Source organism: Gossypium raimondii, chromosome 11 (genome assembly GCF_025698545.1).
Source record: "Gossypium raimondii isolate GPD5lz chromosome 11, ASM2569854v1, whole genome shotgun sequence".
Classification (NCBI taxonomy): domain Eukaryota; kingdom Viridiplantae; phylum Streptophyta; class Magnoliopsida; order Malvales; family Malvaceae; genus Gossypium; species Gossypium raimondii.
This window is the reverse complement of record NC_068575.1, coordinates 9,648,195-9,664,234: the sequence shown is the minus strand read 5'-3', so window position 1 is coordinate 9,664,234 and position 16,040 is coordinate 9,648,195. Positions and strand designations below refer to the sequence as shown.

Below are 16,040 nucleotides of genomic sequence, written 5' to 3'. Positions count from 1 at the left end.
ATAATAATATATTTTATAATATAATATATTTATAATTAAATAATATATTAATATATTTAAAACATAAAAATCAAAGATTTTATCATACTTAGTCGCCTCATTTATGGAACTTGGCATATTTCCTATTTAGTCCTTTTAACTTTTCTTTAATCTATTATTCAACATTCACCCTTACTTCAATTTAGTTCTTTTTAAAATAACTCCTAATTAAGTCAAATTTACCTAATTAACTACACAACTAACTTCGTAAATATTTATAATAAATATTTAAGAGTCCGATTTACCGAACAGAGTCACAGAATACATTTTTTTAATTTTGTCCATTTAATTAATTAACCATTAAAATGTTAAAATTTCTTAACGAAACTTTAATACTACCCTAATGACACTCCGTAAATATTTATAAAAATATTTATGGCTCGATTTATAATATTGAGGTCTCGATACCTCGTTTTCGACCCAATTTACCTAATAATTTCTTTTAAATCACAAAATTCACTAATTCAAAAATATTTCTAAAATCACGCTTAACTTATATTTATTAATTAATAAATTTTTCTAACTTTTTTTTATCGGATTTAGTGATCTCAAATCACTGTTCTGACACTACTGAAAATTGGGCTGTTACAGCAATGACCTCTAAACAGGTCGATATTATCTTCGAGTTGAATTAAGAATTTGTCTCTCAATTCTGGCTAAAGTCTGAGTGCCTAAAGAGGCTACTCGATATACAAATTCACAAACCGATAGCAGTTAATTGTGAAAGACTGTGCATGATGCACAGTCACTTACCAAAGAAATAATAGTCATTTGTCACTAGTATAGTTTGAATCCAAGCCTTTAAATGACATAAGTGAGTATAACAACTCATGGTTCTTCCCAACTAGATACTCTCACTCTATAAATCCATATCCGAGTAAGATATTTTTAAAATTCAAACTCTTATTAAAATCAAGAAATAAATTCCGATTAAACTTAGAGACAATATCAACCCATTAAATATGTGTCTTTCTGAATATACAACACTTCAAAGCAAATTAATCTTTTTTTTCTTTTAGGGTAATCTTTGCTATATTTTATTTTAGGTTAAACTATTAAAATAGTCACTTTTATTTACTTCAAGTTACATTTTAGTCACTTACGTTAACATATTGTAACATTTTAGTTCTTGAGCAATTAATTTTCGTTAACGTGTAACGGTAAGTGATATAACACGTTAAATCATCATTTTAAATAAAAATTTTTGGTTAAATTATACAATTAGTCTCCATATTTTTTTATTTTGAGCAATTTAATTTTTTTCTTTTATGTTATTTTTCCATTCTCTTTTTTCTCTCTGTTTTCCTTCCTTCTCCATCTCTTTTAACAACAATTAATACTTAGTGACTAAAATATTACAATACAATAACGTAACATCTTAAATATAAGTGACCAAAATGTAACCTTAGACAAATAAAAGTGACTATTTTAATAGTTTGCCCTTGATTTTAAAGTGAATAAAATCTACTAGCAGACAATAGTAAGATTAAACACTAAAATAACCCTAAAAATATTAATTTATTGTGTTTTGAAATGATGTAAAAGAATAGCATTTTGTCTGTCATTTAAAAAAATTATATTTTGTTTTATATTTTTTATCATTTTAAGACGAGATAAATCAACAATTTAATATTTAAAATTACTTTATTTAAAATTGGATTATCTTTACATTAAAATATAAATAAATTGCAAACTAGTTATAATAGTGTGATTATTTCATTTTTCTCGACCTATTAACAGAAGGAACCATTAAGCAAGTAAACCAACAATATCCCAAAGGATGACACAATGTGCCACACAAAATCATCATATTCAGTATTGAACTGCATACTCTTGTTCTTTGAAAATTTGTGACATTTATATTTATCAAACATAGCCGCCATTAACGCGAATGGTTTGTCCATTAACCCACTCACTAGCATCAGAGGCCAAGAACCCGACAACGGGTGCAACATCTTCGCTCTGACCAAGTCGATTATGTGGAGATTCATCAATACATCTCTGCACCGCTTCTTCACTTTTCCCAGCAAAGAACATCTCTGTCGCAATCGGCCCTGGTGCCACACAATTTGCAGTGATACCAGTTCCTTTGAGTTCCTTTGCTAGTATTTTTACCATTGCCTCTACAGCTGCCTTCGACGCTGCATACGCCCCGAATCCTGGCCTCAGTGCAGCAGCCATTGATGATGACAGCAGTATGATCCGACCTCCACCGCCACGCTTCAGCCTGTTTGCTGCTTCCTTGGCACACAAGAATGCCCCTCTTGTGTTTACACTGAAACAACACGTTTAGAACTAAATCAGGGTACTCAAGAAAATAATTCCAGTTTTGTTTTGGCCTCGAATACGAGCACGAATAAGAATCTCAGCATACGCAACTGCTTCAAATATATGTAGAATCTATCTAATTCAATCTTCCATGTTGCATATATTCCAATTTCCAAATGCAACCATATGACTTTTTCTCATAACACAGAAAATCCATGGAGAATTAAAGAGAATACTGGGTACTTTTACAGTTTTTCATGAAAATTTTTACATAAACCTTCTCTAAGCAGTAGACTCTTTTCGGTAACTTTCATGGGTGGTTCATTTACAAGTTACAACCATGGATTTGAATAACAATCATAACACAATGTTAAGAACATTATTTTACAATTTTGACTCTCTTTACCGTCCATATTTACCACAATTTTCTTTCTGATAGTTTTATGCCACATCAGCCATTTCATCTTGAATTACAGGATTTTCATTTGGATTTGATTTTTTTCAGGATGAAAATACTGAAATTCATGAAAATTGCATCCATAACTGAATTGCAAGTAACCCAAAAGGTGACTCAAAGGCTACTAAAAGCTACAATTTGCACCAAAGCAATACCACTTGTTCTTCATACAAAGAGCTTAATACCCAAATTAACAGTGTGGAATATCTCTGGTAATTGCTAATGAACAACCCAAATTAGATATATTATGAACCCTAAAATTAAAACCAACGAGTTCATCTAAGCATTAAACAAGTCGAAGGATAAAAGATTTGTAACAATCCTACCCCTGCCAGTTATTCAATTAAAAAAAAAAGAAATTAAAATCCTCTAATTTTATAATCTGAATTATTATTTCAGCCTTGCCAATCAAAAGAGATACTATTTTCAACCCACAAAATTATTTGGTACTATAAAATAATCTGTCACAATTCTTCATACATAATCAATAAAGATATTGTATTTTTTTTCAATCAATTCCATCCATGATATTTAGTACAAGTGAAAGCAGTACCTGAAAATACGGTCAAAGTCCTCCAGGGCAGTATCAGCAATTTTAGGATACTTAGGATCCAGAACTCCAGCAGAGTTAACCAGGATGTGAATCGGTGATCCAAACGCCTGCTCGGCCGAATCAAACAGAAGCTTGACCTGGGCAGGGTCCGAAACATCGGCTTTGACAGTCACAGCTCGCGGGGAGTCACCAGGATACAGAGAATTGATCTGGGTAGCTACGAGATCGGCTTGGTCTGCACTGGAAGTGTAGTTAATAACGAGTTTAGCACCGAGTCCGGCCAGGTGAGTGGCTATAACTCGGCCAATACCACGAGATGACCCAGTTACTATAGCAACTCGGTCTTTGAGTGGGAGATTGGTACTGGTTGCAGAAGCCATGGACATGGAATCTAGACAGAAAATAGCACTTTCTGACATTTTTATTCATGATATTTCGACACTATATATATAGCTAACAGTGCAGGGATAATCCCATAAATTTTTTCAAATAATGTTTTAATACGCACTTAAACATGGGTTCTTTTCATAATTTTTTCAATCAATCCATAATTATCATTGAATTTGTTATAATGGTTGTCGACATTCTAGAATTCTGAGTCAGAGAAATGGATTTGAGAATTTCGCGTGAAATTCTCTTCTTTTATCCTTAGAATTGTGGTGTTTTAAGTTTCTTTACAATCAATTGTTGTGTTGGGTAAATTATTTAATACTCACTTTTATTTATTTTGAGTTATATTTTAATAATTTTTGTTTAAAGTATTACGTTTTAATAGTTTATGTTATTCTCCCTGTTAAAATCAAATAAAAAATTATGTTTGAGTTTAAATTTTCGGATTTTTTAAAAATCCCTTTAATCCTAAAAACTCCCTAATATCTTCTTCGTGTTGGCAATCCCCCCATTTAGCCGAATAAAAATTTAGTTTAATAGAGAAAAAATTTAATCAAGTTGAATTATGTTTTTATTACTTTTGGCCTTAAAAATAAGAGGGAAATTTTTTTTTTAGTCCTTTTCTTTTGCCCGGTTAAATTTTTCTTCGACCTACGGTGCCACATGGCAGACTATGATTAGGTCACATGTAAAAAACTCAGTAAATAACACCGTTAGAGGGAGGTGCCATATCCACAGATAGAAATTTCGTTAAAGTATAGGAGGATTTTTTTGTCATTATCCTAGATAGCAATCTATTTAGATTTAAGTTTTTTTCGAATCAAATTTAAGCATTATAATTTTGATTTGAATTTTTTCAAATCGAGTAAAATTATCCGAGTTAAATTAAATAAATTAAAATGTCAATTTAAAATATTGTTACAATATGAATAATTTCAAGTTAGAGCACATAAATTCAAAATACTATATATATATGATAAACTTGAACCGATAATTTATTGTCCTCAAATTTATTATTTTAGATTTTTATATTTTATTTATTTTATATATTCTTTAGAATTTTTAGATTTTTATTGAATATTTATAATTATTAAATATATTTTCATGAAATTTTTATAAAAAATTTAAAATTATTTTAATTATTTTCGTAATTTTATAGAAAGAGATCATTTGTTATTTTTGAAATTAAAAGGATCAAGGAGATATTTGCACCAATTTATTATTCAAATTATTTGAGTTATTCAAGTTGTAAAATTCAACTAAACTCGAACTCAAAAATTAAATTACTTATTCTAATTAATTAAATAAATCGAACAACTCGATTCGATAAAGTCGAAACTCGAAATTTTTAAAGTTGAATCAAATTTTACTGCCTTAAATTTATCATCAGACATCTTTTTAAGTACCATTTTACAATGAGATATACAAATAACAATTTAACCAAATCCTCAAGAACAAAAAGAAAAAAAGAAAAGAAAAAGTGACAACAACAAATAGACTTGTCCATGGATTTGATTACTCAACCGGTCCAATAAATCCAATAAGACTGAAACTAACGTCGAACAATGTGGTTTTTACTTCAATCCAGTCCAAGTAAGATTGGATAAGGGATTTGAAAATTTCATAAGCTGAAATTCGACCCAACCTATGAACCCCTCTCCTCTTGACTGTATGGTGGTTTACACAACTACTCCTCCATTGACTCTAATAACCTGCCCATTGGTCCACTCACCAGCATCACTGGCTAAAAACCCTACAATTCCTGCTATATCCTTTGGCTCACCCAATCGACCTAGAGGGCAACCATCCACAAATCTCTGTATAGTTTCTTCAGTTTTACCAGCAAAGAACAGTTCTGTGGCTATTGGCCCTGGTGCAACACAATTTGCTGTTATCTTTGTGCCTTTGAGTTCCTTAGCCAAAATCTTTGTCATCGACTCAATAGCTGCTTTTGAAGCAACATAAGCTGCATATCCAGGTAAGAGGGATCCCACCAAAGATGTCGAGATCATTATGATTCTTCCTCCGCCGTCGCGTGTCAACCGACGTGCTGCCTCGCGACAACAAAGGAACGATCCTTTGGTGTTGATGTTGAATGTCATATCCCAATCCTCTACTGCTGTGTTTGCTAAGGTTGGGTATTTTTGATCCATTATCCCAGCACAGTTGACTAGGATGTGTATTTTGGAGTCAAATTCTTGCTCGGTTTTATCGAAGAGAAGCTTGACTTGCTCGGGGTCTGAAACATCGGCTTTGATGGCAACTGCTCGGGGATGATGATCAGTGGTACACGACGCGTTTAACTCCGATGCCAAAAGATCAGCTTGTGTTGAATTCGAAGCATAATTGATCGCCACTCTTGCACCTAGAGAATGAAGGTGGTTGACAATGGCATGGCCGATTCCACGAGAGCCACCGGTTACTATTGCTACCCGGTCCTTAAGTGGTAGCAAAGATTGTGACACTTCCATGCTTGTTTCAGCTGCAAGAATGGTGAAACTTGAAGAGATGTGTTGGGGTATTGAAAATGGATGGATCGCTACAGTATTTATATCTGCATACGGCAAAGTCAAGCCTCTGACTAGAAAAGAGTAGGTTCTAATTTTTATGGCAAAATGCATTCTCCCATTGCCAGAGTTGAAACAGAAAAGGACATAAACCATTAAATAATTCAGCTTGAAAATAGGTGCAGTTGCCACCTTTGAACAAGCTCGAGAAAAGCAATGAATATCATATTATGTTATTTCAGCAAAGGAATATTTTAAATATAGTATTGAAGAAATCACCCACTTTCATGGCTTAGCTGGGAACTTTAAATGCACTATAAAACAAAAGCAAAAGAAAAGGCAGTTTGGTGAGTGAGTACACGTATTCCATGACGTATATTTGACTGGGGAAGCACAACATTTTTTTTATTAATAATAAATAGATATATACCATAATGTTCAAACAAGCAGATGTAAGAGGTTTTCAAAAGGTATGGACTGGCATAGTGATTAAGATACACATGTTGTTTAATAACTGTTACTCCATCCAGTGCTGTTTGAACCAGACCGAACCGATTGGATCACGAATCGGCCAGGACCTTTTTGGAAAGCAGCTTTGAATTGGGTAGAACGGGAACCGGTTGAACCGGCTGAGAAATCGATTGAACTGGGGTTTTTCAATTTTTTAAATTTTTTTGAATTTTTAATAAATTTTAATTGGAATGGCAAACTGATGACCTGATCGGTTCGATCACCAGTCCGGTTTAGAAAACATTGACTCTATCTTTTCATTTTTATAAATATCAGACGAATATTCAGATATTGGTATTCATATCTGCCATTTAAACTTTGCATGCGAGTAATATAGTTTAAAGCTACAATGTCAGTAATCTCAAGAAAATGTAAGAACATGAGCCATGAGATTTAAGAGGAAATTAAGTTACCTTATCATATTACATCAGAGAGGATGGCCATCGGTATTGCAGAAAGAAAGATAAACAGACCTGCTGGATAAACTTTTTCCAACTTCAACCCACAAGCGGAAACAGGGTAGCGAGGATATATCAAATGTGCTGTTGATGCTTCATGGTGCAAAGCAAAAAAAAGATAAAACGAAAATGAGGTGAAAGGCAGTTGCAGTCACTAGAAACTGAAATATGCTTCACAGGCCCTTCACGAGGAGGCTCAGAATAAACACATCTGCAAAAGAAAAGCACTATCAGATGATGATCAGATAACCGGACTCTCATGAAGATAATTGATAAAAGCAGAATTTTGTATCAAAATAAAGAAATAAATAGAGGTAGAATCATACCAAAATCTATTGTCTGCTAAATGAAGAATGAAATCATCCTATAGGATAAAATCAAGGTGCATTTTTAAAGCCTCATTAGTACATTCATTTTTTTTACCAGTAATCTTTGCATGAACAAGAGCCACCTTCAAAATGATATGCATCTCTGACTATAATCGACCGATTAGATACCTTGGACACGAACTTAATCCAATTAAGGCAACCGTTACACACACGAAGATTCTTAATCACACAAACAGGAATTGCACTGGGCAAACTAAAGAGCCCAAATGCAGTAGTCAGCTTCTCACTCTCCTTGTTCCACATCACTGAAAAGGCTACAACGGTCTTGCACGTAACCAATTTTAGCAGCTTGTTGATTCAGCTCTTCTAAGTGCTCATATGTCTTCTCAGCCAGTGGATGGAGCTGATCACCAACAAAAAACGCATGAATTGAACTCTTAACCTTGATCCAGCTTTGAGAAGGCTCCTTTTTCACACCTCTTTTCTTTCATCATTCACCTTGTAGGATCCCTAGAATCCCATTTCCTAGACGCTGCATATAAATTAGTGAGGACATAACTTGCTGAGTCTTGAGGTTCCAGTTTAAGAAGATGATAAGCAGCAAATTCTCCAATGTCTACATTCTTATGAACTGCATGAGCACTTAAGAGTGTCCTCCAAATGATGGCATTTGGTTCAATAGGCATATCCTCTATAAATTTTCCAGCACGACACGAAAGACCAGCTCGGCTGAGAAGATCAACAACACAATTATAATGCTCAGGTTTAGGCACTAAGCCGTAGCCAAGGCCCTTGTCCACCAAACCCACATGACCACAAGCTGATAAAACTCCCACAAAAGTGACATGATTTGGTCTGACACCAACCTGTTTCTTCTTCTCAAAGAGATTTATTGCCTCGATGTCGCATCCATGTTGAGAATAGCCTGTGATAATGACATTCCACGAAATCTATTTTTTTCTCAGGCATGTCCCAAAATTCCTTTTCTGCATCATTGATGCTACCACACTTTGCATACAATGTGATCAAAACAATACACACCTCAATTTCTAATCCATCCCCTGTTTTCATTATCATGGCATGGATCTACTTTCCTTGTTTTATATTAGCAAATATTAGCAGCAGCACTAACTGAGGGATAAAAGAAATAAATCAGCTCCCACTCCAGCTGTATTCATTTGAGAAAAAACCTTCAACACTTCGTTGCAGAACCCACTCTGTGCGAGTCCGGATATCAACACATTTCATGATATATTATCTTTTTCATCAATTTTTGTGAATACTGCATATGCATCTTACCTCTGACCACATCTAGCATAAAGAATAACAAGCACATTGCCAACTGATATCAGAAAGAAAATATTGGGCACGAATTTGTCGTCCTTAACTGAGTGCTTGAATACCAGCACATGCACTGATTGCACTCAAAAGTCCTATGTTATCAGATTGGATCCATCGATTCAGCATGTCTCCAAAAAGTTAAAGAGCCTCATCAAACATATCATACTGTGTGTACCCTGCAATCATAGCTGTCCAAGAAACTAGATTGTCCACATAGCTTTGGAACATAGCTATCTCATTTACACCTTATCGATGCACCATTTAACCAATTTATTATCAGAAATTTTTTTGGATACATTTTTATGAACAGATTTACAAATTCCAGTTTAACCATATCATCAAATTCAAAGAGAAAAAACTAAAGAAAGATACATCGCAGCATGATGCTGTTAAGTGTTCAAACAACTCCTCCATCGACTCTCATGACACACCCTTTGGTCCACTCTCCAGCATCTCCAGCTAAAAAGCCTACAATTCCTGCTGTATCCTCAGCTCACCAACCAAAGGGGACAACATCCACAAATTTCTGGATAGTTTCTTCAGTTTTACCAGCAAAGAACAACTCTGTGGCTACTGGCCATGGTGCAACACAATTTGCAGTTATCTTCATGCCTTTAAGTTCCTTGGCTAAAATCTTTGTCATTGCCTCAACAGCTGGCTTGGAAGCAACATAAGATGGTATCCAGGTAAGAGAGATCCCACCAGAGATGTCAAGATCATTATGACTTCCTCAGCCATAGCGTGTCAAATGATTTGCTGCCTTGTGACTACAAAGGAATGATCCTGTAGTGCTTATGTTGAATGTCATATCCCAAGCCTCCACTGCGGTATTTCCAAGGTTGGGTACTTTTGATCCCTTATCCCTGCAGAGTTGACAAAGAGGTATCTTTTGGAGGCAGATTCTTGCTCAGTTCTATCAAAGAGTAGCTTGATTTGTTCAGGATCTGAAACATCAACTTTGATAGCAACTGCTCAGGGATGATCAGAGACATATGATGCCATTTAACTCAGATGTCAAAAGATCAGCTTGTTTAGAATTTGAAGCATAACTGATTGCAACTCTTGCACTGAGAGAATGAAAGTGGTTCCAAAAGAGCCACCAGTTACTATTGCTACTCAGTCCTTACGAGGAAGTGAAGATGACGACACTTCCATGCTTGTTTCTGCCACAAGAATGGTGGAATAGTGAGTTTGGGAAGGATGGAACTTATATGTTGGGGACTTGAAAATGGATGGATGCCAACAATATTTAGATCTGTATGTAGCAAAGTCAAGCCTTCGAAGTGAGAAAAGCAGATTCTAATTTTATGGCAAAATGCACTGTCCCATTACTGTGATAGTTTCCAAACTGCCCATATTGCCAGTGTTGAAACAAAAATGGAGACAAACGTTAAACAATTCAGTCTTTGTCCCACACAATAGAAGCATTAAAACTAAAGTCTAGTTGCCACCATTGAACGTTAAAAAAGAGATTCAATTTGAGTACACGTAACAAATTTTACATATGTTACTTCAGCAATGAGGAAAACAAATTATTATTATAGTATTAAAGAAATCGTAGACTTTCATGTCTTAGATGGGAACGCTAAATTCACCATAAAACAAAGCAAACAAAAAAAGGCACTTTGGCGAGTGAGTACATGTACTCCATGACACATATATGATAAGGGAAGCACAACATTATTTATTAGAAAAAAAAATAGATATACCATAATGTTCAAACAATTAGATGAAAGAGGTTGCAAAAGATATGGACTAGCATAATAATCAAGATAGACAAGCTGTTTCCCTCCCTATTTCATTTTTAAGTTTAATAACTGTAACTCCATCTTTTTATTTTTCTTGAAATACTCATATTCGACACATATCTGGATATTGGTATTTGTATAAAGCTACAATATTGGTAATCTCAAGAAAATGTAAAACATGAACCATCAACCATGACATTTAAGAGGAAATTAAGTTACCTTATTGTCTAACATCAGAGCAGATAGCTTCTGGTATTGCAGACAGACAGCAAAAAGTGAGATAAACTGATCTACAGGACAAACTTGTTGCACATTGAACTTTTTCTAATTTCAACCCACAAGCAGAAAAGGGAAGCGAGGATCAATCGAATAAGCACATCAAATGTGCTGTTGATGCTTCATCGTGCAAAGCAAAATGAAGATACAAAAATGAAGTGAATGGCGATCATTAGAAACTGAAATATTATTCACAAGCCTTTCAGAAGGAGGCTCAGAATAAGCACCAATTTACTGGTTATCTCTGCAGAAGAAAACAGCACTATCAAATATCAGATAACTGGAGTCTTATGAAGATAATCAATAAAGGCAGAATCCTACCATAATCAATTGTTCGCTAAATGAAGTATGAAATCACCCACTGGGATAAAATCAAGGCGCATTTTCAAAGCCGCTTTAGTACATCATCTACTATTTACCAATTACCAGTAATCTTTGCATGAACAAGAGCCACCTTCAAAATGATGAAACCGGTATGCATCTCGGACTATAATTGGCCGATTAGATACCTTCGACACAAACTTGATCCAATTATGGCAATCTTTACACACACGAAGATTCTTAATCACACGAACTGGAATTGCACTGGGCAAACTAAGCAGCCCAAATGCAATAGCCAGCTTCTCACTGTGAATATAAACAGTCGGGTCCTTTTCTCCTTGTTCCACATCACTGAAAAGGCTATAACGGTCTTGTACATAACCAATTTTAGCTGCTTGTTGATTCAGATCTTCTAAGTGCTCATATATCTTCTCAGCCAGTGGATGGAGCCGGTCACCAACAAAAAATGCATGAATTGAACTCTTAACCTCAATCCAGCTTTGAGCAGGCTCTTTTTTCACACCTCTTTCTTTCATCATTTGCCTTGTACAATCCCTGGAATCCCATTTCCTAGACACTGCATATAAATTAGAGAGAAGGACATAACTTGCTGAGTCTTGAGGTTCCAGTTTAAGAAGGTGATAAGCAGCAAATTCTCCGATGTCTACATTCTTATGAACTGCACAAGCACTTAAGAGGGTCCTCCAAATGATGGCATCTGGTTCAATAGGCATATCCTCTATAAATTTTCTTGCACGACACAAAAGACCAGCTCGGCTGAGAAGATCGACAACACAATTATAATGTTCAGGTTTAGGCACTAAGTCATGTTCTTTGCTCATGGAGTCAAAGTAGCCAAGGCCCTCGTCCACCAAACCCACATGACTACAAGCTGACAAAACTCCCACAAAAGTTATATGATTTGGCCTTACACCAACCTGTTGCATCTTCTCAAAGAGATTTATTGCCTTGATACCAGATCCGTGTTGAGAATAGCCTGTGATAATGGCATTCCAAGAAATCTCATTTTTCTCAGGCATTTCTGAGAATTCCTTTTCTGCATCATCAATGCTCCCACACTTTGCATACAATGTGATCAAAGCATTAGACACCTCAGTTTCTAAGTCATACCCCTTTTTTATTATCCTGGCATGGATCTGCTTTCCTTGTTTTAAATTAGCAGTATTAGCGGCAGCACTAACTGAGGAGATAAAAGTATATAAATTAGTTCCCACTCCTGCTGCATTCATTTGAGAAAAAACCTGCAATGCTTCCTCGCAGAACCCACTCTGTGCGAGTCCGGATATCAATGCATTCCATGATATATTATCTTTTTTATCAATTTTTTTGAATGCTGTATATGCATCATGCCTCTGCCCACATCTAGCATAAAGACTAACAAGCGCATTGCCAATTGAAACATCATCTGAGAAACCGGAAAGAAAAGATTGGGCATGAATTTGCCGTCCTTGACTGAGTGCTTGAATACCAGCACATGCACTGATTGCACTCGAAAGTCCTATGTTATCAGATTGAATCCCTTGGTTCAGCATGTCTCCAAAAAGTTTAAGAGCCTCATCAAACATATCATGCTGTGTGTACCCTGCAATCATAGCTGTCCAGGAAACTACATCCTCCTCAGGAAGTCTTCTGAGAATTTCTAAGGCAGTTTCTAACTTTCCAAGCTTAGCATACATGTCAATTAATACACTACAGACATAAACATCATACTGGAAACCAGTTTTAATAACTTGAGAATGAATCTGCTCTCCTAAGTCGAATGCTCCGACGGAGGTGCAAGTTCTTAAAATACTTGGATAGGTAAATTGGTTAGGCACCAATCCCTCAATCTGCATCTGTCTAAATATATGAAAAGACTCACTAAGGTTATCTAACTGCCCATATGCAACCAGCATCACATTCCACAAAACTACATTTACAGTCTCCGTTGTACTAAAGAACTCATATGCAGTATCTATATCAGAGCATTTAACATAAAGATCAAGCAGAGACCCTTCAACAATTAAGTCCGTAGAAAACCCAGCTTTTATGGCATATGAATGAAGTTGCTTACCTGTAAATGAAGCTCCAAGAGATGCACAGGCACCCAAAAGACTGGCAACTGTAACACAGTCCGGTTTCAAGCAATCATGCTGCATTTTCTCAAACAATTCTAGAGCTCTATCACTATATCCACACTGTGCTAACCCAGAGATCAGTGAGTTATAAGTAACACCATCCCGTAGCAATGTATTAATGAAAATTAGTTCGGCAGATACCAAATTCCCAGAGCGTGAATATAAAGTAACTAAAGCATTGCAGACATAAGTCTCAGAAGAAAATCCCAGTTTGAAAACAAGGCTATGGAGCTGCTCTCCCAACTTAAAGAACTCTATTTTCGTGCAAGCACTTAAAACACTAGAAAAGACATACGGTGTAGGTAAAATTCCTGCTATATGCATCTCAGAAAACAACAAAATAGCTTGCTCCTCATATCCATTTTGAGACAAGCCCGAGATCATAGCCAACCAAGAAACAGTATCCTTCACATATAGTTTATCAAATAACTTCTTCGCTGAATCTATAAATCCATTTTTCATGTACAAATCAATCAATGGGTTACAAACAAAGGAGCTAAAACTAAAACCATCACGAATAATCCTAGCATGAATTTGTTCAACATACTGAAACCAAACATTGCTACCTGTACATGCCTTTAAAATGCTGGCAAAGGTACTCTCATTAGGATTCACATTTTCAGCTACCATCCTTGAATAAAACCCCAGTACTTTATCATTCATTTTCTTTGAAGCAAATCCAGAAATCATTTTATTCCAAGAAAAAACATTTCTTTTTGGCATATCATCGAAAACCTTGATTGCACCATCTAAATCACCTAAAGCAATATAAATATCCATGAGCTTCTCAGATAAAAAGTGTTCATTACTGAAGCCCATCTTCAAAATCTTCCCATGAAGCTTCTTTCCTTCCTCTATAGACCCAGAATTCAAACAACCTTCTAAAAGCCAAAGAAAAGTTTGATGATTGGCTTTAATCCCTCTATTTTCCATCCAATGCAAGAAAGCAACTTCCTTGGAATTCCCTTCATTTCCTTCAATAGAAAGCTCATCAAATGAATGAGAAACCGCATTAGTATGAAAACAATCTAATCTCAATCTGCTCCAGTTCCTATTAAAATACTGCAAAATTTCCAAAAAAAACGAACAGAAAATGAGAGATTATAATAAAACAAAAAAAAGAGAGGAAATAACAGAAGTAAATGTATAGGTAATCCAAAAGTAAAAGCTACCAAAAAAAACAAACCTTTTGCAAGTTCTTCTGGGTGTGTTTGAGAGTGATTTGGTGGGGTTTGAGTTTAAGGAAAGGAAAGTGATTAAAGAAGAAGTAAGTGGAGGAACCATGAAGAGAAATTTGGTTAAGAAACATGGGATTGTTGTTTGGTTTTTGAGTATTGGATTGAGCATCAAATTTTAACAAGTTTAAGGAATTGGGTATATGTTTTAAGGATTGCTGCTGATGGTTTTATTCCTCTATCGACTGGCGCCAAAGAAAATGGAAAACATTAGATAAAAGATAGTTTTTTTCCGGGTGGTTTTTTTATAGGAAAAATAGTTTTATATATATATATATATTTTTTTCACCTATTAAAAACTATTGTTAAATAAAATATTTAATTAAAAACGTGCTAAGGGTTTTTTTTTTTACTTTAGTTAATGGTGGTGACAAAATAAAATTATTAAAAAACTGTAGCAATTGTGAACTTCTATTAAAATTATTAAAATATTTGAAGTATAATATGTAGCATTTTATTAAATAATTTTTATTAAAATATCGCATGTCGTAATTTACTTGGTTCGGAGAGTTTTTTAAGTGAGTTAATAGTTGGTATATAAAGTGATAATAAAATAAAACTTTAATACTTTGGGTAGGGAAAAACTTGAAGTACTTAAGTGGAGGAGGTTGCATAGTTTGAATACCTACTTTACATATAGTCCTTTTTTGGCGAAAGATACAATTTTTTTTCATTTATAAATATTTATATGTTTAATATATTAGTTGGCCCTAAAATTTGATTATTTTTCAAATTGGTACCTAACTTCTTTTACCATAGTGATACAAGGTTGGGAAGTTATTTTTTAAGCGTAAACTACATTAGTAGTCACTTAATTTTACTTTCTTTTTTCCTTTTTCGAGCACCAACTATTCAATTTTATCTTTTTTTTTATTACCAACTAGCTTACGTAAAAGTGGGAACTCCCAAAAATTCAAGATAGTTGGGTGACCAAAAAAGACAATTGATTAATTGAGTGACTATTTTGTAACTTTTCATAGTTGAATGACCAAAAATTAGATTTACTAATAGTTGAATAACTATTTTGTAATTTTTCATAATTAAGTGACCAAAAAAAGAAAAAAAATATAGTTGTGTGACTAATGTAATTTGCCCATCTTTTAAAAGTTCAATGTTATGAACCAATTTCAAAATGGCATCATTTTACCTCCATGAAAATCATAATATATAAACTATTTTGAAATATTAATTAATTAAATTAAACAACATTCATGTTGACTAAGTGTTAGCTTGATTGACATCGATATTATTGCCAAAGTAGGGTTCAAGTACAATGAAACACATTAATCCTCCTATCTAAGGGTGAAAATTTTTTACTATTAAAATAGCATGTGTTAACTTGAAGTTTCAAACTATTATTGAGAATATTATCACACCTAAAAAACGAGGGGGAAATATTATTATTTAAAGTAGCCTTTGATAACTTGAAATTCCAACCTATTGTTGAGGATCTTATCACACCTCACAAAT

At 34.4% G+C, this 16,040-nt stretch overlaps 3 protein-coding genes and 1 pseudogene across 5 annotated transcripts; all 4 read right to left on the bottom strand.

Annotated features, from left to right (window-relative positions):
* Positions 1 to 1,808: 1,808 nt before the first annotated feature.
* LOC105804751 (NADPH-dependent aldehyde reductase-like protein, chloroplastic) lies at positions 1,809 to 3,833 on the bottom strand. Its single transcript, XM_012637493.2, has 2 exons — positions 3,318 to 3,833; positions 1,809 to 2,314 (listed from the first exon to the last, which is right to left on the bottom strand). Exons 1-2 carry the CDS (start codon positions 3,734 to 3,736, stop codon positions 1,906 to 1,908), a joined length of 828 nt encoding a protein of 275 aa, XP_012492947.2. The 5' UTR covers positions 3,737 to 3,833; the 3' UTR covers positions 1,809 to 1,905.
* A 1,219-nt stretch (positions 3,834 to 5,052) lies between these two features.
* On the bottom strand, positions 5,053 to 6,874 carry LOC105804754 (NADPH-dependent aldehyde reductase-like protein, chloroplastic). Its single transcript, XM_012637502.2, has one exon. It carries the CDS (start codon positions 6,368 to 6,370, stop codon positions 5,387 to 5,389), a length of 984 nt encoding a protein of 327 aa, XP_012492956.1. The 5' UTR covers positions 6,371 to 6,874; the 3' UTR covers positions 5,053 to 5,386.
* Positions 6,875 to 9,105: 2,231 nt separating this feature from the next.
* LOC128034731 (NADPH-dependent aldehyde reductase-like protein, chloroplastic) lies at positions 9,106 to 10,208 on the bottom strand (annotated as a pseudogene).
* LOC105804752 (pentatricopeptide repeat-containing protein At4g13650) lies at positions 9,106 to 14,796 on the bottom strand. Of its 3 annotated transcripts, none has more exons than XM_012637495.2 (4): positions 14,522 to 14,796; positions 11,198 to 14,397; positions 10,820 to 11,120; positions 9,106 to 10,200 (listed from the first exon to the last, which is right to left on the bottom strand). In XM_012637495.2, exons 1-2 carry the CDS (start codon positions 14,642 to 14,644, stop codon positions 11,299 to 11,301), a joined length of 3,222 nt encoding a protein of 1,073 aa, XP_012492949.1. In that variant the 5' UTR covers positions 14,645 to 14,796; the 3' UTR covers positions 9,106 to 10,200; positions 10,820 to 11,120; positions 11,198 to 11,298. The 3 variants fall into 3 exon arrangements, with proteins under 3 accessions (XP_012492949.1, XP_012492952.1, XP_012492950.1); XM_012637498.2 differs by having other exon boundaries at positions 9,106 to 10,107; XM_012637496.2 differs by having other exon boundaries at positions 9,106 to 10,015.
* Positions 14,797 to 16,040: the final 1,244 nt, after the last annotated feature.

Excerpts from the sequence above, each read along its gene's own strand:
- LOC105804751 (XM_012637493.2), bottom strand. The coding sequence starts at position 3,736 with ATGTCAGAAAGTGCTATTTTCTGTCTAGATTCCATGTCCATGGCTTCT. Across the intron at positions 2,315-3,317 it reads GACTTTGACCGTATTTTCAG|TGTAAACACAAGAGGGGCAT; the intron begins GTACTGCTTTCA and ends GTGTTGTTTCAG.
- LOC105804754 (XM_012637502.2), bottom strand. The coding sequence starts at position 6,370 with ATGGTTTATGTCCTTTTCTGTTTCAACTCTGGCAATGGGAGAATGCAT.
- LOC105804752 (XM_012637495.2), bottom strand. The coding sequence starts at position 14,644 with ATGTTTCTTAACCAAATTTCTCTTCATGGTTCCTCCACTTACTTCTTC. Across the intron at positions 14,398-14,521 it reads CCCAGAAGAACTTGCAAAAG|TATTTTAATAGGAACTGGAG; the intron begins GTTTGTTTTTTT and ends GAAATTTTGCAG.